Genomic DNA, 25,766 nt, shown 5'->3' with positions numbered 1-25,766 from the left:
GCCACAGCCCTCCTTTCCTTTGCCTGGCTGACAACTATCCATTTTTCAAGACTCAGCTAGGGTATCCACTCCTCTTTGTAATCTTAACTGTTTTACCCCACCACCTCCCAATGTAAAGTTCCACCTCTATGATCCTGTAGCACTTTACAGACTAGTTAACTTCTCCCAAAGCCATTCTCTCTCTCTCTTCTTGTTTCTGTGACCACATCTTTTATTCAGTTTTGAAATGTATTGAATGTCCTCTATCTGGTGGGCTAACTTCCTAGAAGTTAGTTACATGAGGCATGTAAAGCCTCTTATCTCTGCGAGTGCCTTGAAGAGAAGGGGCCTACCTGGAATGGTACTTGTTAAAAAATTAAGTGCTCAATAAAACTGGTAGAATGTGCAGGAGTGAACTTAGGAGTCATTTTTCATTCCACAAATATTTACTGAGCACTTATCTTGTGTCAAGCACTATGTTGTATTATGGAATATACCTAGATGAAGAGACTGACTCCAGGCAACAGGGAGTTCACCTTACCCTTAAGTAAGAAAGATAGAAGTGAATAATGCATAAAGTAGTCAGTGTTAGGCCAGGGTGGCACAGAGGACCTGGGGAGGACAGAGCAGCTCAGGAAAAGAGTAATATTCTAGCTGGGTCTTGGAAGATAGTGGCGATTCACTACGGAGAGATGGGAAAGGGCTTCCTAAATACACTGAGAAATACAGCAGCGAAAGAGAAGCCCTTTTGGTGCTGTCGTGCGAGGGCGAGGAGCCCAAGTATGGGGTGGGGTGGGCACAGAATGATTGATTCTCCGTGCATTTCAGTTGAAAATCTAAGTTACCCAGCACCTGGACCAGGGCCAGGCGCGTTGGGAAATCAAGAAACCTCTCAGGCCCCTCAAACTGAGCGCCAACCACAGAAAAGCCAGCCCAACCAGGTTTGTGGTCCGCAGAAGGACCCCCCTCTGCGGCTGGCGAGCGCCATCCCAGCGGACCAAGTCCTGGCTAACCAGAGGCGGCTGAGCATGCTCAGTTGCCAGGACGCGGTGCCTCGGTGGCGGAGAGAGGTGCAGCATAGTCCCAGCCCCGCAGGCGCCTAGACCAAAGAGTGGCGGCGCGGCGGGGGCGGGGCCTTCGACGCACGCTCCCTCCCAGCCCGCCTCCTCGCTCACCCACCTCTCCTCCCCTCTTCCCCCGCCGCCTCGCGTTACCCGCCTGCACGCGGGCCGCCCGTTGCCTTGGCAACCGTTGAGCCGCGTCTTCCTGAGGGAGCTCTGTCAGCCCGCAGATCCTGTCGCCAGTTCCCCACTGCCCCGCGATTTTCGCGTGGGCTTAGAGGCGGAGGGACAACAAAAAATGGCGGAGCGGAGCCAGACGGCGCCTGAGGCAGGTCTGTGAGGGCGGTCGATCGTGGGGAAGCTTTGAGGCAGCATGGCTGTCCTGGGTCTGAGGGGAGAGGGGATTAGGGCATGGCCCTACTCCTGAGGAGGCGCTCCTGTGTATTTGCGCCTTAGGGCTGTGACCTCGGGGTCAGGGGTCAGGGGAGGTGCATACCGCTCTGAGTGGCGGGCATGGACCGCGGAGTCCTGGCGGCAGCGGCAGAGGTGTATGCGGGACTGTGCACACTTCTAAGTGAGCGTGGGCCCCAAAAGGGCTGGGACTCCAGGGAAGACACAGGACTCCAGTACCGAGGGGACACCTGAAATGAGGCTGATCAAAGGAGTAGGGGGTACACAGTCCTGTGGGAGCATAAGAGGGCTCCCTAAAGGAGCATGGTTTGGTGGAGAGGGTCTCATAATGCAGAGGCAGGTGTATGTGGGGGGACTGTTACTTTAATATCAGGTAGTGCCACGGAAGGGGTGTATACACCGATTATGTGTGTTTTGGGGGAAGTATGGTACCTTAGGGTCACCCCTGAACACATAGAAACTATACCAGATCTTCCTGTGGGTCCTATAAAGACAAGAGGCTTGAGGGGACACCCAGAGCCTCAGTGCTTAAGAACCTTTCCAAACGATGCTGGAACCTGAGTTTGAGTGTATATGGGATCAGTGCTCTTGAAGGTCATTCAGAATTACAAGGGAGTGTATATCCACATATCTGTGGGTGGAAGATAATCTTCAAGGTGCAGGAAGACTATTGGGAAGGGGGTCCCACTGTCCTATTCCTGAGGGAATGTGAGTTTGATTAGGCTTGGAGAGTAGTGATCCAAGTGTCTCACACGGTCATAGAAGAGAGCTAGGATTTTCAGTCTTGTGCATGTAGGAGGGAGTTTGTACGTGAAAGGGGCTGGGATTAAAGAACTGAAGCTTTAAGACAAGTGATATCTGTGTGTGTAGCAAAGCAGTGGCTTTGGGGATATGTCTGTTGGTAATGATGAAAGTGGTATACAGACTTGTATATGTGTCCTGATTAGGTATTTTCGTTACAAGAGTGACTCACTTGAATTATTCAGCCTTTGGTGGTGGGAAAGGGGGATAGTGCTTATGTTAAGATCATATAGTGACTGGAACTAGAAGCCAAATAAAGCTGTTAAGGATAATTCAAGAGATTGTTACCTCTCAAGACCTGCATGATTTCTCTTTCTTTCGTGGCATCTCTGTTTCTTCCACCAAGTAGTTCCTCTATTCTTTTTATAGTTTAAGTTCCTCATAACATTTTTTTATTCATTCATCCACTCAACAAATATTTATTGAGTGCCAGCTACATGTCAGGTGCCAATTTAGGTACTGGAAACTCTCTGCTTGTGATTCTCTTACCTTGTTCTTGTTCTGTTTTTTCCCCCTTCCCCCTATCCCCCCTAGATTTACTGCATTTATACATATTGTACAATTCATTTATTATTTTTATTCCTTCTTGCCTATTTTCTTCCATTAGAATATAAGCTCCATGAAAGCCAAGGTTTTTTGTTATGTTTAACAATCCCACATGTCTAGAACTATACATGGTATACAGTAGGTTATTATTAAATATTTATTAAGTGAATAACTGAATGACCTGATAAAGTCTATGGGTTCAAGAAGCTTTCTCTGAGGAAGTGATACTTTAGCTGAGATATATTGAATAAATGAAGAGAAGGACCAAGAATGGTCAAGGCAGAGGGAAACCATGTGCAAAGACCATAAGGTAGGAGGAAACATGATGTGTTTAAGGAAATGAAAGGAGACAAATATGGCTGCGTGTAGGGCAATAGGAGGAGAAAAGAAACTGAAACAGATCTTGTAGGCCTTGTATACTATGATATGAATTTTGATCAGAAATCTTAGAAATAATAGGAAGCCATCGAGGGCTTTTAAGGAGCATGACGTGATTAAAATTATGAAAAATATAACTGGCTAGTTACAAAAGGTACAAGAGGGATATAGGTGGACCTTTTAGAAGGTAACAATGGAGATGGAGAGAAGAAATTGAGAAATATTTAAGAGATAAAATTAATAGGATTTAGTGAAAGGTGGGGATGAAGGAAAAGGAGGTATCAGGGCATACTTCTAATTTTCTAATTTGTGCATCTGGATAATTGGTGATGCACTTATGGGGATAAGGAGCACTGGAAGGGATCTTGGCTATGTTTGAGGGGGGATCATGTTTGGTTTTGGACATAGGGAGTCAGGGGTATTGTTTAACCATCCAAGTAAGTGGAGGGATTGACAATGCAGTTGAATGTGTAAGAGAAGTCTGAGCCAACGTGAAGATAATTACTGAAGTCCTAAGTGTAGATGAAATTACCTAGAGGAAGAGTAGAGTGTGAGGAGCAGAGGCTTGGGATTAAGTGTTGAATACCTTCAATATTTTAGTGCTTTCCAAAGAGAATGAGAAGAATGGTTTTGAACAGCTTAAATGCTGCCAAATGATATTAAAAGGATGACTGAGAAACTAGATTTAGCAACATATTTAGCATTGTTGGTAACATTGATGAGAGAAAATTGGTGAAGGTAGAAGCCAAACCATTTAACTTCTGAATCACTATTAGTGGGTGCAGTCTTTGTTTCTTAATTTAGATTCCCGAGAGAGAAAAACTGATTGGCATACATCATCTTTCCCACCAGATCATGTCATAGATTGCAAGTCAGTGTAGGTTTGACTGTTTCGGATTAGATGGAACAGTCACCTGGTACAAAACATGTCCCTCTAGTGATTTCTCATGTTAGTAGGGAATAGCTAATGTTTATGGAATGTTTATTATATGCCAGATACTGTGCCAAGTGCATTGTATGTTTTAATCTACTTCAGCATCGTTACTACATTCTTAAGTATTATCTCTACTATTTGAATAAGTTTTGGCACAGAGAAGTTAAGCAACTTGCTCAATAACTGCAAGTAAGTGTAAGATTGTAGGATTTTGGGGCCTATTTTAGCATCATCCAGATTCATTATTTGGTTTTCTGTTAGTATTGCAACATACTACATATTGAATATAGCCAGGATGAAAATTCTTGCCCCATAGGAAATGTTATTCTAAGGTAAGCATATGTTAGCAAGGTGATGTGGAAAGAACTGGGATTCAGATCTTTGTTTAAAGCCTGTTTCTGTACTTGATTAGATGAGGACTTTAGATTCAAATTTTCTGTTCTAAAGTTCCCTCATCTTTAAAATGGGGATGGTATTTACAGGATAATTGTGCATACTAGAGATAATATATCTGAACTGCCTAATAAATGCTATTTACTTAGTTCTCCTGAAGCTTGAATATAAAAAATTAAGATGTATTACCTGTACTTTACCTATAAAAAACCATCAAATATAAAAAATTAAGATGTATTACCTATACTTTACATATAAAAGCAAGCTTTAAATATACAGTGATGAATTTAAGACATTCTGTTTTTTTCCCCCCATTGGTTTAATTTATTTGCTATCGGAAGAAAGGAGAGCATGGAATTGTTACCTGAACAGAGTAAATTTCTTAAAATTTCTTAAAAGTGTGAAGGGACAATTAAACTCTTATTCCCCCCCCAAGTGTTCAGATAGCTCTGTAAGAAGGTCAGGTTTGCAAAAGGAAGTTTCTTTAAACTTTAAGTAATGTACCTTAAAATGAGGACAAGAAAAAGAATGAGGACAAGAATGTTAGAATTTTTCTTCTCCAACAATTTGACTATGGATAATAATAAAAAAGAAACCTTATAGTTAATTAAATGTAGGAGTATTAGTCTTAAACTAGATTGCCCTGTTTCTTCTCCTTCTTTTCCAATTATCATAAATGAAAGCTTTCCTTTTAAATTGCTTTCCTGTATTATCGTTTGTTACTTTTGTGCAAGTCCATACTGACCAGAAATTTTAGAATGATGCAGTCTCTTAAAATGGCCTGTACCTTGATCACTTTCTCTGTGAAATTGAGTCTTTTTTTTTTTTAAAAGATTTTATTTATTTATTTGACAGACAGAGATCACAAATAGGCAGAGAGGCAGGCAGAGAGAGAGAGAGGGAAGCAGGCTCCCTGCTGAGCAGAGAGCCTGATGCGGGACTCCATCCCAGGACCCTGAGATCATGACCTGAGCTGAAGGCAGAGGCTTAACCCGCTGAGCCACCCAGGTGCCTGAAATTGAGTCTTTTTTAAAAACAAAAAAACAAAAAACAAAAAAACTTCATGGTACGTGAAATCATCTATAGACAGAATCTTGAAAATTTAAAAAGCCCTAGAGACAAGAAGAATCTTTTCTATCTTCTGTTAGTAGCTGGGAAAAATAGTTAAGTCTGTTTGCTAATTGAGGATAGTAACATCTACTTTTCAGGTAAGAATTAGAAGAGATAGGTTTGGAAAGTGCATAATGTCTTACACCATCCTATCCCCAAAGAAATGATAGCTTAATTAGTATATGTATGTGTGTGAGTGTGTACACCTGTGTGTGTATGTCTTTCCCTAAAGACTTACTAATAAATTCACCTTTTGGAGAAGAGGAAATCCAGGGCTACAGTCCCTTATTTGCAGCCTTGTGTGCAAATATATTTCAGAGTTCAGATTTTATTTTTTGGGATTGTGGAAAAGTAATACAGCATGTGAACATGATTACATAATATCTCCATGGGGTATAGGAAATTACCTTGTAATCAAACAACATTAATAGCACATCCACACTGAATGAATAAAACTTATAAATAGCTTCATGTCAATTTAGGTTAAGTTTGCCAGCAAATTAGTTTTGGCACCAAACATTTGGTTTTTAGAGATTGACAGATTTTGGAATTGTGGAAAAGGGAATATGGATTTACATAACTTTTTCCCTTTTTAGAAATATTTTTAAAACTTTATTTTTTTGTTATTTATATTCTGTAACATCAGTAAGTATAGCTTTATTAAATATCTAAAAAGTACAGTATTGGGACAGAAAATACCTTTTGTTTGGGACAGAAAACACCTTTTGTTTCCCTGATGCTTTTATGCTTGTTTCTTCTAAGGAGCTCTGAATGTTGCATTTGACTTCAGTTTCAAGTATCATGGCTCAGTGTCCCTTTCAATGAGAGATACCAGAGAACTGTATGTATTAAGAAGATCAGATTTATGTCAGTATTTTGCATACATATTTTTAAGAAAGTCACAGCTTTATTTTCAGGTCATTTAAGAGCAGTAAGTCTCTCTCTGCCCCCCCCCCCCCCCCCCGCCTCCTTCAGGCACTGGGGCACCTTTTTTTTTTTTTTAATTTAATTTTAGTTTTTCAGTGTTCCAAAATTCATTGTTTATGCACCACACCCAGTGCTCCATGCAATATTTGCCCTCCTTAATACCTACTACCAGGCTCACCTAACCCCCTCCCCTCACCCCTCCAAAACCCTCGGTTTGTTTCTCAGAGTCCACAGTCTCTCATGGTTCATCTCCCCACTCCGATTTCCCCCAATTCACTTTTCCTTTCCTTCTCCTAATGTCCTCCATTTTATTCCTTATGCTCCACAAGTACATGAAACCATATGATAATTGACTCTCTCTGCTTGGCTTATTTCATTCAGCATAATCTCCTGTAGTCCTGTCCATGTTGATACAGAAGTTGGGTATTCTTCCTTTCTGATGATCGGAGGCATAATATTCCATTGTATGTATGGACCATGTCTTCTTTATCCATTTGTCTGTTGAAGGGCATCTTGGCTCTTTCCACAGTTTGGCGATTGTGGCCCTTGGGTCTATGAACATTGGGGTACAGATGGCCCTTCTTTTCAGTACATCTGTATCTTTGGGGTAATTACCTAGTAGTGCAATGGCAGGGTCATGGGGTAGCTCTATTTTTAATTTCTTTTTTAAATTAAATTAAATTACATTAAGTTTTTTTTCAGTGTTCCAAAATTCATTGTTTATGCACCACACCCAGTGATCCATGCAATACATGCCCTCCTCTGTTTTTAATTTCTTAAGGAATCTCCACACTCTTTTCCAAAGTGGCTGCACCAGCTTGCATTCCCACCAATAGTGTAAGAGGTTTCCCCTTTCTCCACATCCTCTCCAACACTTGTTTACTATCTTGTTAATTTTGGCCATTCTGACTGGTATAAAGTGGTATCTCAATGTGGTTTTGATTTGAATCTCCCTGAGGGCTAATGATGATGAACATTTTTTTCATGTATCTGTTAGCCATTTGCATGTCTTCTTTGGAGAAGTGTCTGTTCATGTCTTCTGCCCATTTATTGATGTGATTATCTGTTTTGTGTGTGTTGAGTTTGAGGAGTTCCTTATAGATCTCGGATAGCAGCCCTTTGTCTGTATTATCATTTGCAAATATCTTCTCCCATTCCATGCGGTGCCTCTTTGTTTTGTTGACTGTTTCCTTTGCTGTGCAGAAGATTTTGACCTTGATGAGGTCCCAGAAGTTGCTTTTCGCTTTTGTTTCCTTTGCCTTAGAGACATGTCTTGAAAGAAGTTGCTGTGGCCGATGTCGAAGAGGTTACTGCCTATGTTCTCCTCTAGGATTTTGATAGATTCCTGCCTCACGTTGAGGTCTTTCATCCATTTTGAGTTTGTCTTTGTGTATGGTGTAAGAGAATGGTCAAGTTTCATTCTTCTATACATAGCTGTCCAGTTTTCCCAGCACCATTTATTGAAGAACTGTCTTTTTTCCACTGTGTATTTTTTATTGCTTTGTCGAAGATTATTTGGCCATATTGTTGTGGGTCCATACCTGGGCTGTCTAGTCTGTTCCACCGGTCTATGTGTCTGTTTTTGTGCCAGTACCATGCTGTCTTGGTGATCACAGCTTTGTAGTAAAGTTTGAAATCAGGCAACGTGATGCCCCTGGTTTTGTTTTTCTTTTTCAACATTTTTCTGAGCAATTTGGGGTCTTTTCTGGTTCCGTACAAACTTTAGGGTTGTTTGTTCCAGCACTTTGAAAAATGCCAGTGGAATTTTGATCAGGATGGCATTGAAAGTATAGATTGCTCTGGGAAGTATAGACATTTTAACAGTGTTTATTCTTCCAATCCATGAGCATGGAATGCTTTTCCATCTTTTTGTGTCTTCTTCAGTTTCTTTCATGAGTGTTCTGTAGTTCCTCTAATACAGATCTTTTACCTCTTTGGTTAGATTTATTCCCAGGTATCTTATGGTTCTTGGTGCTATAGTAAATGGAATTGATTCTCTAATTTCCCTTTCTGTATTTTCATTGTTAGTGTATAAGAAAGCAACTGATTTCTGTGCATTGGTTTTGTATCCTGCCACATTACTGAAATGCTGTATGAGTTCTAGTAGTTTGGGGGTGGAGTCTTTTGGGTTTTCCATAAAAAGTATCACGTCATCTGTGAAGAGAATTTGACTTCTTTGCCAATTTGAACACCTTTTATTTCTTTTTGTTTTCCAATTGCTGCTGCTAGGACTTCTAGTACTATGTTGAACAACAGTGGCAAGAGTGGGCATCCTTGTCATGTTCCTGATCTCAAAGGGAAGGCTGTCAGCTTTTCCTCATTGAGAATGATACTTGCTATGTGTTTTTCATAGAGGGATTTTATGAAATTGAGGAATGAAGAACAGCACAGTCTTATGTGGATGTTAGAATATTTTTATTAATTGTTATATTGCAGCAATGGGATAGGTATTAATTTTAGTATTGATTTAAGAAAAAGTTTCATCCTTAGCTGAATTTGATTTTTCTGATTATAAGATGTTATTGTAAGTGTGTAAGCTTGCAATAATTCATTGATGTGTTACTCACCATATGGGAATATGATAATTTTTATATTTTGTATTTATTTAATGAGACTCATAAAAGGAATTTTTTTTTGCAATTTCTAAGAAAGATGATTTTATTTGTCATATATTTTTAAGAACTATTGTGATTATTTGAGTCTCTAAACAGGTTTTCAGAATAATGTACTTGCATGTCAACTGAAGGAAAACAATCAAACATAAGAGGCTTCTATAATTTTATATAGGATTAAAAACTTTAAAAAAAAAGATTTTATTTACTCTTTGACAGAGAGAGAGAGAGAGAGAAAGAAAGAGTAAGAGCCTAAGTAGGCAGAGTGGCAGGCAGAAGAAGAGGGAGAATCATGCTCCCCATGGAGCAGAGAGCCTGATGCAGGGCTCAATCCCAGGACCTAGGATCATGACCTGAGCCAAAGACAGATGCTTAGCCAACTGAGCCACTCAGATGCCCCTAGGATTAAAATCTTTTATATAGAATTGGAAATTCATATGTAATGACTTTCAGCAATGTTACAGAGCAAAATCTCTGAGTTTTGGTGGAAGAAATGGGAAAAATAATTTGCCATTAATTATAGTTTGCTGCATTTTTTTAGGAATTTTAGGCGTCACTAATTGAAATATATTAATCTCTGTGTCATGGCTTTATGAAAGAAATCATTGTGTTGTGTACTGTGTTATTCATTTTTAGAATTATTCATTTAAAAATATGTATTGAGAGGTGCCTGGGTGACTCACTCAATTAAGAATCTGACTCTTGATTTTGCTTAGATCATGATTTTGCCTGTGAAATTGAGTCAAAGTCCTGCATTGGGCTTTGCACTGGTTTTGCAGCCTGCTTAAGATTCTTTCTCCTTTTCCCACTGCCTCCCCACTTCCTCCACACCCAGTCATGCACACAGGTCTCTCTCCCCCCCCCCCAAAAAAAAACCTTTAAAAATTTGTATTGAATACTCATTATGTACCATGCATTATGTCCAACTTTGTCCTGCCTTCAAGGATCTTCCATCATAGTGGAGGAAGAATAGAGTTAGAAAATTACCATCCAGTCAATAAAAAGAGTGGTACACAGAATTCTGAGGCTAGAGAATGGTTCTCTGTGACAGCCTGGGAGTGGTGGTAAGAGTAGTTCAGTAAAGCAGCTTGTTGGAAGGGCACATGAATTGAGTACTGAATAATAAGAAATTAGCCCAGTGAAGGTTATAAGCAGAGGAACTGAGAATAGAGAGGAGGAATGGAGGGCAGAGAGAGCAGCATACACCTAGGAAAGTTGTGTGGTGAGAAAATGAAGCTTATTCTGAACATTGCTAGTATTTTCATCTATTAACAGAGCTAAAGACCGTATTTCTTCTTATTTTTTTTCCTTCTATTGGTTCTTAAATATTTCTGGGGTGATAGATCTCTTTGGGTATGTTATGAAAAGACAATGAATTCTTTCTCCTGAAAATGCATGCTGTGTGCCTTCACATGAAAATTTGAAAATAATTTTACGAGGTAATGTCCATCCTAGAAACCCAGGTTAAGAAATCTTTGTTAATAACAGAGAATTGCATTTCAGTTAGTAATAGAGGTTACATTGAAGAATCTGAAATCTTCAAAGTAGGAATACTTTGGTTGACCTAATAACATCTGTGCTAGAGCAGGTCCAAAGCAAATGTTGGTTCCTAAATTATTTGGTCATCAGTTTATCTTATACTTTTAGCTTCTTAGTAGTTTACTTTCTCATTTTACATCAAAATAGACCTAAAATAATACTCCAGGTTTGTACAGATGTATTTAAGAGAGATTAAGTGATTAGTTCAGGCTTTTATGTGGCTAGAAACCAGGTATTTCTGATTCTAAAGCCCAGAGTCTTTCCATTTTTGCTCTCCTAAATAGAAAAGACATATATAAGATTAGAACATATGGTAAGGGAAGTGCGAATTTTTATCTTTATATTGAATGTTAGAAGTTAAGTGACTTAACCAGGGTCCCACTACTAGGGAAGAGAGGAACCAGAAGTGTAATGTAAATTTCGTGATTCCCATTCAGTAAATAATATACTGCCTTAAGATGGAGAGAGATAAATGACCAGGTGTTATAGGAATGGCCTTTAAAAGCAACCTTACTGGAGATTTTGGGTGGCTCAGTTGGTTGAACATTTGACTCTTTGTATTGACTCACGTCATGATTGTGCGATTGTGGGATTGAGCCCTGCACTGGGCTCTGCACTCAGTGTGGGGTCTACCTCTGATTCTTCCTCCCTCTCCCTCTGCCCCTCCCTGCTTATGCTTTCTCTCTCTCAAATAAATAAATAAAATCTTAAAAAAAAAAAAAAAGCAAAGTTAGTTCATTAAGCCATTGTTTTGTTATTTGCAAATGACAAAAGGCACTTTACATATATCTTATTTAATTTTCACAGAATTACTGCAGGGGGTATAATTATCTCAGTTTTACATATGAGAAAATTGGGGTTCAGAAATATTAAGTGGTGAAGCTAAGACTGCACAACCCTTAAGTAATAGAGCTTGAACTATAACCCAGGTCTCTCTGGCTCTATGTCCATACTGGTGAGACTACTCCACTCTGCCTCCTGGGTTTATTTAACCTGAATATAAAATGAATGCCTTTACTGATGGGAGGGGATGGCACATAGTAGACCTTAAAATAATTCAAAATTTTCTTTAATTATTGAGTTATTGAGGAATAGATAATATATATCTTAATTTTCAGACAAACATATGAAACAAAAAATTCATATTTATTTCTGATTGCCTTAATTCAGTAATGAGAAGTATGGGGTTAATGAAGCTTCTCATCTCAGGCATCTCTGTGCACTTATTGAGTAAATTCGTGTTGAATAGTAGGGATTAAAATAGCAATTAACATATGCTTGCTATGGTAGGCATTCAATAAATATTTGTGTACTAAATGAGTGGAAATATTTTTAATCCATAAATTTTTAGGTTTAAATGTTTGAACTTAGGCTATTGGAAGCTGAGAATGTTAACACAAATGAAGGGGAAAGCGGAGAAACTTTTGGCATTTTATAAAGTGTCCTAGTTGAATAGGACTTAAACATTTAATATATTGGGAATGGAGCAAGCTCATTTAAAACCTCATTTGGGAGACATCTGGAGAAGATGGCAGAGTAGGAGGACCCTAAGCTCACTTCATCCCATGCATACAACTAGATAACATGCATATGAATGTAAATAACCTAGGAAAGAACCCGAAGGCTGGCAGAGCAGACTCCCCAGAGTTATGTATTGAGAAGAGTCCAAATGAAAGAAGGTTGGAAGGGTAGAGATGGGATTTGGAGTTAAATGGACTATAGGAGGAAAGAAGGGAAGGATGCTGCAGATGCAGGGAGGGGAAAGAAACAGAACCTCAGACCATAGCCCAGGGATGGAGAACCTGCATGGGGAAGATGAATCCCCATAACATTTGGCTTTGAAAACCAGAGGGGCCAAATTTCACGAGTTTTTGTGACTGTGGGGTCATCACATGGAACTTTAAAATGTACATGGGCTCAGCTTTGGGAGAGCCAGGAGGGCTGAGGAAGCTTAGTCCCCACCCTTAAAGAGATAGTAGAACTTATGGCCCTTTAGAGATACATACAACATAGAAGCAGCAATTTGAAAAATAATGCATGGGGTATATGGGAGAAAGAGCCATTAAATAATCTCAGAGCATGAGCTGAAGGGCAGGAACAAAGGAACTGGTGGATGCCATTTCCCTCCCCATTTTCTGGACTAGACACGGACACCTAGGGAACCAATATGGCACCATCATTTGCTATCTGACTTGCTAATGGCATGCCCTGACCCTGAATTCTGCAGAATGTTCCCTCAAACCAGGCCTTGGTTCCAGATCTCCTCCCACACAAACCTCACAAACACCATGTGTATCACCACCTCCAACCTTGCCTACCTGGGTTCTCAGTGGCTGCAGGTCCCCTCCTACAGCAGACTGGTAGTACCGACGATGCTGGCAGTAGTGTGCCAGCACTACTGTATTCTCCTGTAGACCTGCTCCCTTCAAAATGCCCTTGGCTAGAGCCCATCCAGAGTGGTGCCACAAGCCTGGCAATGTGTAAGAGCCCCGAAATGGGCTGGCACCACTGCAAAGTGACTCTTGCCCTGGGAGTGGGGAAGATAACCATAGATAACCATAGACACCAGTCTGACTGTGGCCCCTGCAGTGGGTTGGGAGAAAGACATTTGTTCTGAGTATAGGCCATACCTGCTAGTGAATGCTTCTCAGAGAACAACACAGGGAAAGTGACCTATAGTTCAGTGCTACTGCATCTTGAAAATGCCTGGTTTGATTTGACTCAAGCTGAAGGTGGCCTCACTAACAGCACCGAGACCCACTAAAAACAGAGATCAAACCCTGTTCACAAAAGGCAAAGAGAGTCGTTGCAGATGACTGAATCAAAGGCAAATATAGCTCAGCCGCAATAGGAGGGTACATTCAGTAGACATAGGAGACCACAGTGAGCACCAAGTTTTGATAAACGGGATATTGCATTGCAGAGCATCACGGGACCTCTTCATAAGGCTCCTACTTTCAAGCAGGAGACATAGCTGACTTTCCTAACACATAGAAACAGACATAGAGAATTAGACAAAATGAAGAGACAGAGCAAGATGTCCCAAATGAAAGAACAGGTCAAAATCACAGGAAGAGACCTAAACCAAATGGAGATAAGTAATGTGCTTGACAGAGAATTTAAATTAGCAGTCGTAATGGTACTTACTGGATTTGAGAAAAAAGAGGAGGAGTTCAATGAGACCCTTAACAAAGAGATAGAAAGCATAAAAAAGAACCAATAAGAGATGAATAACTCAATAACTGAAATTAAAAATGACACTAGGTGGAATAATAATAGACTAGAGGAAGCAGAAGAATGGATCAGTGACTTGGAGGATAGAGTACTAGAAAGCAATCAAGCTCAACAGGAGAGAGAAAAAAATAAGGAAAGTAAAAATAGACTCAGAACTGAGCGATGCCATTAAGCATAATAACACTTGCATTATAGGGATTCCCAAAAGAGAAGAGAGTAAAGGGGCAGAAAATTTATTTGAAGATATAATAGTAGAAAACTTTTCAAATATAGGGAAAGAAACAGAAATTCAGATCCAGGATGCACAGAGAGCCACCAATAAAAGTAGACCAAGGAGATCCACACCAAGGCACGTAGTAATTAAAATGGCAAAAAGTAGTGATAAAGAGAGAATTTTAAAAGCAGCAAGACAAAACTTACATGCAAGGAAAACATAAGGCTATCACCTTTTTTTTTTTTTTTTTTTTTTGTCAGAAACTTTGACAGGCCAGAAACTTTGGCATGATATATTGAAAGTGCTGAAAGAAAAAATCTGCAGCCAAGAATGCTCTATCCAGAAAAGCTGTCATTCAGAATAAGAGAGATAAAGAGTTTCCTCAGGATGCCTGGGTGGCTCAGTCAGTTAAGCTGCTGCCTTTGTCTCAGGTCATGATCCCAGAGTCCTTGGATTGAGTCCTGCATCGGGCTGCTTGCTCAGCGGGGAGCTTGCTTCTCTGCCTCTGCTGCCACTCTGTTTGCTTGTGCGTGCTCTCTCTCTCTCTCTGACAAATAAATAAATAAATAAAATCTTAAAAAGAAAGGTTTCCCAGACAAAAGTTAAAGGAGTTCATCACCACTGAACCAGCTCTATAAGAAATGTTAAAGGGGTCTCTGAGTGGAAAGGAAAGAAAGACTGGGGAAAGGAATAGAAAGTAGGAGTAAGAAAAGTAGAAGCACAAAAGCAGTAAAATTAAATATATCTATGAAAATCAGTCAAGGGATTCAGAATATGAAAGATTATAAAGTATATGCCAGCATATGCCGAAAATGTGAGGGGGAAAGTAGTAGTGTCCAAATATAAGTGATTATCAACATAATATTAGACTGCTATTTGCAGAAGATGTTATATGCAAATGTAATGGTAACCACAAATCAAAAACAGTAATAGACATACAAAACATAAAGAGAAAGGAATCAAAGTGTGTCATTAAAGAAAGCCACTACACTGTGAGATGAGAGAGCAAGAGAACAAAAAACCACAAAACAAATAACAAAATGGCAATAAGTACATACCTATCAATACTTATTTGGAATGTAAATGGACTGAGTGCTCCAATCAAAAGACATAGGGTGACAAAATGGAGAAAAAAGCTAGACCCATCATATGTTGCCTGCAAGACTCACTTCAGACCTAAAGACACATGCAGATTGAAAGTGAAGAAATGGAAAAGCATTTATCATGCAAGTGGAAGTGAAAAGAAAGCTGAAGTAGCAATACTTATATCAGAAAAAAATATACTTTAAATCTAAGACTGTAACAAGAGACAGAGAAGGATACTATATATATAATCATAAAGGGAACAATCTAACAAGAAGCTAGAAGAATTACAAGTATATACACACCCAAAATGGGAGCACACAAATATATAAGGTGGTAATAACAAACATAAAGAAGTAATTGGTAATAATACATTAATAGTAGTGGACTTTAATACACTATTTACACCAGTGGGTAGATCATCCAAACAGAAAATCAAAAAGGAAACCATTGGACCAGATGGATCTAACAGGTTTGAATGACACATTGGACCAGATGGATCTAACAGGTATATTCAGAACGCACCATCCCAAAACAGCAAATACACATTCTTTTCAAGTGCACATGGAACAATTTCCAGAATAGATCACATATTCAAAAAGATTAAGCCATACCATGCATCTTTTTTGATCTCGACACTATGAATCTAGAAATCAGTCACAAGGAAAAAAATCTGGAAAGGAAACAAATACTTGGAGATTAAATAACATGCTACTAAACAATAAATGGCAATCAAGAAATCAAAAAAATAAAAAAAAAACCATGAAAACAAATGAGAATGAAAACGCAATGGTCCAAAATCTTAGGGAGGCCACAGAAGGGAAGTTCATAGCAATACAAGCCTACCTCAAGAAGCAAGAAAAGTCTCAAACAACCTAACCTTACACCTAAAGGTCTAGAAGAAGAAGATCAAAAAAAACCCAAACCTAGCAGAAGGAGGGAAATAATAAAAATTAGAACAAAAATAAATGATATAGAAACTAAAAAACAATAGAACAGATCAATGATACTAGGAACTGGTTCTTTGAAAAGATCAATAAAATTGTCAAGCCTTTAGTTGGATTCATCAAAGGAAAAAAAGGAGGACTCGAATAAACTAAATAGGAAGTGAAAGAGGAGAAATAACAACTGATGTCACAGAAATACAAGGGGTAAGAGAATATTATGGAAATTATATGCCAACAAGTTGGGCAGCCTAGAAGAAATGTTAAAATCCTAGAAACATATAACTTCCCAAAACTGAAGGAGAAAGAAATAGAACATTTGAACAATCTGATTACCAGCTGTGAAATGGAATCAGTAATTAAAACTCTCCTAACAAACAAAAGTCCAGGACTAGAGGTCATCACAGACAAATTCTGCCAAACATTTAAAAAAGAATTAATATCCATTCTTCTCAAGCTGTTCCAAAAAATAAGAGGAAAAGCTTCCAAATTCATTTTGTGGGGCCAGCAATACCTTGATCCTAAAACCAGATAAAGACACTACAAAGAAGGAACAACAGGCGAATATGTCTTATGAACATAGATGCAAAAATTGTGAATAAAAAATTAGCAAACTGAATCCAACGATACATTAAAAACTCATTCACCACAATCAAGTGGCATTTATTCCTGGGATGCAAGGGTGGTTCATTATTCACAAATCAGTCAGTGTGATACATCACATCAACAAGAGAAAAAATCAAAACCATATGATTATTTGAATAGATGCACTAAAAACATTTGACAAAGTACAACATCCATTTATGATGAAAACCCTCAAGAAGTACGTTTAGAGGTAATATACCTCAACATAATAAAAGCCTTATATGAAAAATTCAGTTAACATCATACTCCATGGGGAAAAACAGAGTTTTTTCCTCTAAGGTCAGGAACAAGACAAAGATGTCCAGTCTCACCGATTTTATTCAACATAGTGCTGGAATTTCTACCTGTAGCAGTCACACAAGCCAAAGGAATAAAAATCATCCAAATTGGTAATAAAGAAGTAAAACTTAACTGTTTGCAGATGACATGATATTATATATAGAAAGCCTTAAAGTCTCCACCAAAAAACATCAAGAACTGATAAATGGATTCAGTAAGGTCACAGGATACAAAATCAATGTACAGAAATATGTTGCATTACTACACACTAATAATCAAGTAGCAGAAAGAGAAATGAAGAAAGTCCCATTTATAATTGTACTAAAAATAATAAAATACCTAGGAATAAACTTAACCAAAGAAGGGAGAGACCTGTTCTCTGAAAAATATAGAACACTGATGAAAGAAGTTGAAGATAACACAAATGGAAAGATATTCCATGCTCATGGATTAAGAACAAATATTGTTAAAATGTCTATACCACACATCCTAAAATTTTGTATGGAACCACATAAGACCCTGAATAGTTAAAGCAGTTTTGAAAAGTGAAAACAAAATTGGATGTAGCACAATCTCAGATATCAAGATATAGTACAAAGCTGTAGTCATCAAACCAGTATGGCACTTATTGATTCTTTCAAAAAACCAGCTTCTAGTTTCATTGATATGTTCTCCTGTATCTCTGGTTTCTACCTCATTGATCTCTGCTCCAATTTTGATTATTTCCCTTCTTATGTGTGGAATTGGTTTGATTTGTTGTTGATTCTCCAGTTCTTTAAGGTGTAGAGACAGCTGGTGTGTTCTGGATTTTTCAGTTTTTTTGAGGGAGGCTTGGATGGCTATATATTAACCCCTTAGGACCGCCTTTGCTGTATCCCATAGGTTTTGGACTGTAATGTCTTCATTCTCATTGGTTTCGTTGAATTGTTTCAGTTCTTCTTTGATCTCCTGGTTGATCTAAGCATTCTTTTTTTTTTTTTTTTTTTTAAGATTTTATTTATTTATTTGACAGAGAGAAATCACAAGTAGTCAGAGAGGCAGGCAGAGAGAGAGAGAGGGAAGCAGGCTCCCTGCTGAGCAGAGAGCCTGATGCGGGACTCAATCCCAGGACCCTGAGATCATGACCTGAGCCGAAGTAAGCGGCTTAACCCCCTGAGCCACCCAGGCGCCCTGATCTAAGCATTCTTAAGCAAGGTGGTCTTTAGCTTCCAGGTGTTTGAGTTCCTTCGGAACTTTTCCTTGTGATTGAGCTCCATTTTCAAAGCATTGTGATCTGAGAATATGCAGGGAATAATCTCAGTCTTTTGGTATCGGTTGAGTCCTGATTTGTGACCCAGTATGTGGTCTATTCTTGAGAAGGTTCCATATGCACTTGAGAAGAATGAGTATTCTGTTGTTTTAGGGTGGAATGTTCTGTATATATCTATGAGGTCCATCTGGTCCAATGTGTCATTCAATGCTCTTGTTTCTTTATTGATTTTCTGCTTCAATGATTTATTTCTGAGAGAGGCGTGTTAAGATCTCCTACTATTATTGTATTCTTATCAGTAAGATCAATTCTTTATCTTGATTAGCAGTTTTCTTATGTAATTGGCTGCTCCCATATTGGGGCCATAGATATTTACAATTGTTAGATCATCTTGGTGGATAGTCCCTTTAAGAATGATGTAGTGTCCTTCTGTATCTCTGACTACAGTCTTTAGTTTAAAATCTAATTTGTCTGATATAAGAATCACTACCTCAGCCTTCTTTTGAGGCCCATTGTCATGAAAGATGCTTCTACATCCCTTCACTTTTAGTCTGGGTGTATCTTCAGGTTCAAAATGGGTCTCTTGTAGACAACATATGGATGGGTCCTGTCATTTTATCCAATCTGCAACCCTGTGTCGTTTTATGGGTGCATTTAGGTCATTCACATTGAGAGTGATTATTGATAGATACGTTTTTATTGACATTGTGTTACCTTTGAAGTTTTTCTTCCTGTAGATTGTCTCTATATTTCTGTTCAATGCTATTCTTAGAATTTTTCCTCTTTTATACAACCTGCCTTAATATTTCCTGCAGTGTCAGCTTGGTAGTTGCATAGTCTTTTAAGCCTTGCCAGTGTTGGAAACTCTTTATCTCTCCATCCATTTTGAATGTCAGTCTTGCTGGGTAATGTATTCTTGGCTGCATGTTCCTCTCATTTAGTGCCCTGAATATATCTTGCCAGCCCTTTCTGGCTTGCCAGGTCTCTGTGGACAGGTCTGATGTTATTCTGATGGGCTTTCCTCTGTAAGTAAGGAGCCTCTTTGTCCTAACGGCTTTCAAGAGATTGTATCTACGGGGCACCTGGGTGGCTCAGTGGGTTAAGCCTCTACCTTCGGCTCAGGTCATGATCTCAGGGGCCTGGGATCGAGTCCCGCATAGGGCTCTCTGCTCAGCAGGGAGCCTGCTTCTCCTCATCTCTCTCTCTGTCTGTCTCTCTGCCTATTTGTGATCTCTCTCTCTGTCAAATAAATAAATAAAATCTTAAAAAAAAAAAAGAGATTGTATCTACAATTATGATTCCTCAATTTGACTATCAGGTGCTTTGATGTTTTTTTTTGGAATATATAATCTTGGGTGGAGACCGTTCAGCCTTTAGTACATGAACGCTGGTTCCATTCGCGAGATTGGGAAGATTTTCATGAGGAACTTATTCCACTATATCTTCTAGACTTCTTTCTTTCTCCTCCCCTTCAGGGATTCCAATAATTCTGACGTTGGAACGTTTCATGGCATCATTTATTTCCCCGATTCTGTTCTCGTGGCTTCTAAGCCGTTTGTTCCAGGCTTCCTCCTGATCGTTTCTCTCTATCTGTTTGTCCTCGAGATCACTAATTCTATCTTCTGTCTCAGTTACCCTAGCTTTGAGAGAATTTAGATTAGATTGGAACTCATTGAGAGCATTGTGAACCTCATCCCTGGTAGCTTTCAGTTCTGCCCTAACATTGTGAACCTCATCCCTGGTCGCTTTCAGTTCTGCCCTAATCAATTCCATTTGGTCACCCATGGCTTTCTCCAATGCATCTATTGCCTGGATAATTGTTAGCCTGAATTCTCTTTCTGACATATTGTCTATGTGGATAGCCGTTAGCTCCGTTGCAGAAGGCCCATCCTCTGTGTTTTTCTTCTGTTGGGCGTTCCTCCTCCTAGTCATTTTGGTGAGAGATGACTGAACAGATGTAGCTGGATGTATCGACCATGGTGCAGTCAAGGTGCACCCTGGATCGCTTCTGAGCAATAAGGATTCCCCACCCAAAAGAGAGAAAAAAGAAAAGAAAAAGAAAAAAAAATATATATAGAGAGAGAGACAGGAAAAAAAGGGAAGATAAAAGAGAAGGCTCAGCCCAAATGGGCCTCAAGGTAAGATTGATGAACTTTACAAACAGAAACAGACAAACAAAAAGACTGATAAAAGTACATGACAAGAGGGGAATATATATATATATATATATATATATATATATATATGCACAAATAAAGGAAGAACTTCATCAAACAGAACCCCAAGTGTAAGATTTATATACTATCAGGACAAACACAAAAACACAGAAACACTGTTGGAAGAAAAAGATGGGAGAGTGGTTATAAATTCTCAGTGTGGGAGAGGAAGGTTGTTTTGATTCTTCCCGGAAGTATCTTGATATTTTTGTTAAAGGACTCAACTTTCTTAAGATAAAGGGGAATTAAAAATTGGTTTGCCTATAGGGGTGGCATTGAAGTTTAACTCTATATGAATATTAGAAAATAAAAATAAAAAAGGAATAAACTAGACTAAACTAAACTAAAATTAAAAAAAAATTAAAAATAGAAATGCAAAAGAAAAACACAGGTGTATGTATTGATAAACCATTGGCCACACTAATCCAAAAGAAAAGAGAGAAAGCCGAAATTAATAAAATTATGAATGAAAAGGGAGAGATCACAACTAACACCAGGAAGTAGAAACAATCATCAGAAGTTATTATCAACAGTTATATGCCAATAAGCTAATCAACCTAGATGAAATGGATGCATTCCTGGTAAACCATAAACTCCCAACATTGAACCAGGAAGATATTGACAACCTGAATAGACTGAGGTCTAGTAACGAGATTGAAGCAGTGATCAAAAACCTCCCAAAAACAAGAGCCCAGGACCTGATGGACTCCCGGGGGAATTCTACCAAACAACTTTCAAAGAAGAAACAACACCTATACTCCTGAAGCTCTTTCAAAAAATTGAAATAAGTCAAGCAGAGAGAGTCAATTATCATATGGTTTCACTTATTTGTGGAGCATAACAAATATCATGGAGGACAAGGGGTGTTAGAGAAGAGAAGGGAGTTGGGGTAAATTGGAAGGGGAGGTGAATCACGAGAGACTATGGACTCTTAAAAGCAATCTGAGTGGTTTGAAGTGGCGGGGGTGTGGGAGGTTGGGGTACCAGATGGTGGTATTAAAGAGGGCAGGGTTGCATGGAGCACTGGGTGTGGTGAAAAAATAATGAATACTGTTTTTCTGAAAATAAATAAATTGAAAAAATTAAAAGAAAAAAAATTGAAGCAGAAAGAAAACTTCCAGACTCTTTCTGTGAAGCCAGCATTACCTTGATCCCCAAACCTAGCAAAGACCCTACGAAAAAGGAGAATTTCAGACCAATATCACTGATGAATATGGATGCTAAGATTCTCAACAAGATCCTAGCCAACAGGATCCAACAGCACATTAAAAAGATTATCCACCATGACCAGGTGGGATTTATCCTTGGGTTGCAAGGATGGTTCAACATTTGCAAATCAATCAATGTGATAGAACAAATTAATAAGAGAAGAGAGAAGAACCACATGGTCCTCTCATTGATGCAGAAAAAGCATTTGACAAAATCCAGCATCCGTTCCTGATTAAAACGCTTCAAAGTATAGGGATAGAGGGAACATTCCTGAACTTCATCAAATCTATCTATGAAAGACCCACAGCAAATATCATCCTCAATGGGAAAAAGCTTGCAGCCTTCCCGTTGAGATCAGGAACACGACAAGCATGCCCACTCTCACCACTCTTGTTCTACATAGTATTAGAAGTCCTAGCAACAGCAATCAGACAACAAAGAGAAATAAAAGGTATCCAAATGGGCAATGAAGAAGTCAAACTCTCTCTCTTCGCAGACGACATGATTCTTTATATGGAAAACCCAAAAGGCTCCACCCCCAAACTACTAGAACTCATACAGCAATTCAGCAACGTGGCAGGATAGAGTCAAGGTACAAAAATCAGTGGCTTTCTTATACACTAACAATGAAAATATAGAAAGGGAAATTAGAGAATCGATTCCATTTACTAGAGCACCAAGAACCATAAGATACCTGGGAATAAACCCAACCAAAGAGGTAAAGGAACTGTACTCGGGGAACTACAGAACACTCATGAAAGAAACTGAAGAAGACACAAAAAGATGGAAGACCATTCCATGCTCTTGGATCGGAAGAGTAAACATCATTAAAATGTCTATAATGCCTAGAGCAATCTATACTTTTAATGCCATTCCGATCAAAATTCCACCGGTATTCTTCAAGGAGCTGGAGCAAATAATCCAAAAATTTGTATGGAATCAGAAGAGACCCCGAATCGCTAAGGAAATGTTGAAAAACAAAAATAAAACTGGGGGCATCACGTTACCTGATTTCAAGCTTTATTACAAAGCTGTGATCACCAAGACAGCATGGTACTGGCATAAAAACAGACATATGGACCAGTGGTACAGAGTAGAGAGCCCAGATATGGACCCTCAACTCTATGGGCAAAAGATCTTTGAGAAAACAGGATAAAATATACAGTGGAAAAAAGACAGTCTCTTCAATAAATGGTGCTGGGAAAACTGGGCAGCTATATGTAGAAGAATGAAACTCGACCATTCTCTTACACCATACACAAAGTTAAACTCAAAATGGATAGAAGACCTCAATGTGAGACAGGAATCCATCAGAATCCTAGAGGAGAACATAGGCAGTAATCTCTTCAATATCAGCCACAGCAACTTCTTGAGGATATGTCTCCAAAGGCAAAGGAAACAAAAGCGAAAATAAACTTTTGGGACTTCATCAAAATCAAAAGCTTCTGCACAGCAAAGGAAACAGTCAAGAAAACAAAGAGGCAACCCACAGAATGGGAGAAGATATTTGCAAATGACAGTACAGACAAAAGGTTGATATCCAGTATCTATAAAGAACTCCTCAAACTCAACACACACAAAACAGGCAATCATATCAAAAAATGGGCAGAAGATATGGACAGACACTTCTCCAATGAACACATACAAATGGCTATCAGACACATGAAAAAATGTTCATCATCACCAGCCCTCAGGGAGATTCAAATTAAAACCACATTAAGATACCACCTTATACCAGTCAGAATGGCCAAAAGTAGCAAGACAGGAAACAACATGTGGAGAGGATGTGGAGAAAGAGGAACCCTCTTACATACACTGTTGGCGGGAATGCAAGCTGGTGCAGCCTCTTTGGAGAAGAGTGTGGCGATTCCTCAGGAAATTAAAAATAGAGGTTCCCTGCAATTGACCCTGCAATTTCATTACTGGGTATTTACCCCAAAGATACAGATGTAGTGAAAAGAAGGGCCATCTGTACCCCAGTGTTTATAGCAGCAATGGCCATGGTCGCCAAACTGTGGAAAGAACCAAGATGCCCTTAAATGGATGAATGGATAAGGAAGATGTGGTCCATATCACTATGGAGTAATATGCCTCCATCAGAAAGGATATATACCCAACTCCTGTCGCAACATGGATGGGACGGGAAGAGATTATGCTGAGTGAAACAAGTCAAGCAGAAAGTGTCAATTATCATATGGTTTCACTTATTCGTGGAGCATAACAAATAGCATGGAGGAAAAGGGGAGATGGAGAGGAGAAGGGAGTTGAGGGAAATTGGAAGGGGAGGTGAACCATGAGAATCTATGGACTCTGAAAAACAATTTGAGGGTTTTGAACGGGGGGAACAATTTGAGGTTGGGGGAACCGTGTGGTGGGTAATTGGAGAGGGCACAGAAATCAAGGAGCGCTGGGTGTGGTGCAAGAACAATGAACACTGTTTCGCTGAAAAGAAAGAAAGATAAACAAAACAAAACAAAACAGCTTGGTACTGGCACAAAAATAGACACATAGATTAATGGAACATAATAGAGATCACAGGTATAAATCCATGATTACATAGTCCATTAATTTTTGATGGAAGAGCCAGGAATATGCGTTTATCAAATGGTGTTGGGAAAACTTGACAACAACATGCAAAAGAATGAAACTGGACCACTTCCTTTCACCATATACATAATGTAACTGAAAATGGATTAAAGTCCTAAATGTGAGATGTGAAATCATAGAAATCCTAAAAGAGAGCATAGGAAGTACTTTCTCTGATATTGGCTGTAGCAACTTCTTTCTAGATAGGTCTCTTCAGGCAAGGGAAACAAAATCCAAAACAAACTATTGGGACTACATCAAAATAAAAAGCTTCTGTACAGCAAAGTAAACAATCAGCAAAACTAAATGAATGGGGGAAAGATATTTGCATTGTTTTTTGCATGTCATTTATATATAATAAAAGGTTAGTATCTAAAAGATAAAAAGAACTGTTCCAACTCAAAACTCAAAAACTAAAACATCCAATTAAACTTGGCAGATCACATGGACAGAAATTTTTCCAAAGAAGATATAAAGATGGCCAACAGACACTTGAAAAGATTCTTAATATCACCCATTATCAGGTAAATACATATGAAAATTTCATGTCACACCTATCGGAATGGCTAAAATAAAAAACACAAGAAACAACAAGTGATGGTGAGGATACGGAGAAGAAGGTACCCTTGTGCATTGTTGGTGGGAATGCAAGCTGGTGCAGCCACTGTGGAAAACAGCATGGAGTTTTCTCAAAAAATTAAAAACAGAATTACCAAATGATCCAGTAATTCCACTACAGGTATTTTCCCAAAGAATACACTAATTTAAAAGATATATGTAATTTATTTACTAATAAATTATTTGTAATAGCCAAGATATGCAAGCAACCCAAGTGCCCATCAATAGATGAGCACATAAAGAAAATGTGGTATATATACACAAGGGAACATTACTCAGAATCTTGCCATTTGCAACAACATGGATGGATCTAGAGGATATACTGCTAAGTGAAATAAGTCAGTGTATGAAAGACAAATATATGATTTCACCCATAGATAGAATTTTTGAAACAGACATTTGAGCAAGGAAAAAAAAGACAAACTCCAAAATAGGCTCTTAATTGTAGAGAACAAACTGATTGGTAGGTGGGTGGGCTGATGGGTGAAATAAGTGAAGGGGATGAAGATTATACTTACTGTGATGAGCACTGAGTAATGTATAGAATTGTTTTTAAAGGTTTTATTTATTTGAGAGAGAGAGAGAGAGAATATGAGCAGGGGGGAGCGGGAGGGGTAGAGGGAGAAGCAGAATCTCACATAATAGAGAGCCTGACTCAGGGCTCAATCCCAGGATCCTGGGATCATGACCTGAACCAAAGGCAGACGCTTAGCCGACTTAGTCACCCAGGTGCCCCATAGAATTGTTGAATCACAATATTGTGTATCTGAAACTAAAATAACACTGTACATTACTATA

At 38.9% G+C, this 25,766-nt stretch overlaps 1 protein-coding gene across 3 annotated transcripts in view; it reads left to right on the top strand.

Annotated features, from left to right (window-relative positions):
* The first annotated feature begins 1,046 nt into the window (after positions 1-1,046).
* AGBL4 (AGBL carboxypeptidase 4) overlaps positions 1,047-25,766 on the top strand; it is a 1,624,959-nt gene continuing 1,600,239 nt past the window's right edge. For all 3 annotated transcript variants that reach the window (XM_082688347.1, XM_082688346.1, XM_082688345.1), the window contains exon 1: positions 1,047-1,372. In XM_082688347.1, the coding sequence (XP_082544473.1) occupies positions 1,339-1,372 (34 nt within the window). In that variant the 5' untranslated portion in view covers positions 1,047-1,338. The remainder of the gene's footprint in view (positions 1,373-25,766) is intronic.

This window comes from Mustela nivalis (assembly GCF_964662115.1).
Source record: "Mustela nivalis genome assembly, chromosome: 10".
Classification (NCBI taxonomy): domain Eukaryota; kingdom Metazoa; phylum Chordata; class Mammalia; order Carnivora; family Mustelidae; genus Mustela; species Mustela nivalis.
This window is presented reverse-complemented; position numbering and strand designations above follow the sequence as displayed.